The 1,314-nt window shown below is 43.6% G+C and overlaps 1 protein-coding gene across 2 annotated transcripts in view; it reads right to left on the minus strand.

Moving 5' to 3' along the window:
* The window catches only part of LOC119594363 (neprilysin-1-like), a gene marked incomplete in the record, with an annotated part of 114,752 nt that overhangs the window by 8,811 nt on the left and 104,627 nt on the right, over positions 1-1,314 (minus strand). For both annotated transcript variants that reach the window (XM_037943424.1, XM_037943423.1), the window contains 1 exon segment: positions 1,109-1,207. In XM_037943424.1, the coding sequence (XP_037799352.1) occupies positions 1,109-1,207 (99 nt within the window).

Consider the following 1,314-nt stretch of genomic DNA (forward strand, 5'->3'; position numbering starts at 1 on the left):
GAAAAGTGATCTCAGGAAGAACTTGGATTAATCTCCCAGCAAGAGCGACGTCTTTTGGAAAACTCGTTCTAATACCCTGCAACAGCTTCTTGAACTCCTCCTGCAGGATTTCTTCTCGCCAAAGGAGGTCTCGGGGCTTCATTTTCGCTCTGATTGATCCTTACATGACATTTAAAGGCTTTCGGAGAAGTTTCTGAGAATCTTCGTAAAGCTTTAGCTGATTCTCTATTGGGGGGAGAATTAGAAGAATCTTCGAAAGTTGTTTAGAAGTCTAAGTGTTTAGAAAGCTCTGATGGCGTCTAGAAGGTTTTGAGAAACCTCTGAAGACATCTAAAAGGTATGCAGAATATATTTAGAAGACTTAAAGAAAGTATTTTGAAAACTTTGAAGACGTCTAGTAAGGTATAAGGAAACCGTAAAAAAACCCTAAAAGTAGAGGATTTAGAAGACATCTGAAAAAAAGTATTTAGAAGACTCAGAATACGGCAAAAAGACACGTAGAAGATCTAGAAGAGAAAGATGAGATTTTTAGAAGGAATTTAGAGGAAAGAATATTCTTAAACCCTCGAAGCACCCACAAAGGACCCTCTCAGAACACCCTTAAATACCCTCAGGAGAGCCTTAAAATACACTTAAACTGCCTTAAGGACCTTTGAAATACGTCAAACCCCCAGAAGATGCCCACAGAAGACATAAAATACACTTAAATTATCTTGAAATTCACAGTATATTCTAAAAACATTCAATCTACCCTCAACACCGCAAAGGATACTCAAATTAACCTCAGGTGACCCCTGAAATACACTTAAAAGACCCTCAAAGTACCCCCAATGACCCACCCTAAGATCTACTTCAAATAAAATACCCTAAAAAGAGGGCCCTTATGAAGGCCCTTAAAAACAACCATAACCCCGGAAACCCTCAGAAACCCCTTAACCCAGCCACAGAAAGCCCTTGCAATACACTCAGAAAAAACTTAAACCCCTTAAAAACCTCTAACCCTCCCGGAAACCCTCAGAAACCCCTTAACCCAGCCACAGAAGCCCCCCCCCCCCCAACCACGAAACCCCTTCACAATAACCATCAGCCTCAGAGGCAAGACACCCACCTTGTCACTACACACCTCCTTCATCTCCTGCTCGAGCCAGTCCTGCCGGTCAATCACGAGGTGGAAGGCCGTGCGCACCTCCTCCACCATGTCGTCGATCTAAGGGAAGTGGAAGAGTAAGTGGACGAGGCGTCAGATCCTCTTGGCTGTCGAGAGGAGGAGCTCGGGCTTCTGGTAATGCGTGTTGATGGATGGGAGTCTGGGAA

The sequence above is a fragment of the Penaeus monodon genome, chromosome 33, assembly GCF_015228065.2.
Source record: "Penaeus monodon isolate SGIC_2016 chromosome 33, NSTDA_Pmon_1, whole genome shotgun sequence".
Taxonomy (NCBI): domain Eukaryota; kingdom Metazoa; phylum Arthropoda; class Malacostraca; order Decapoda; family Penaeidae; genus Penaeus; species Penaeus monodon.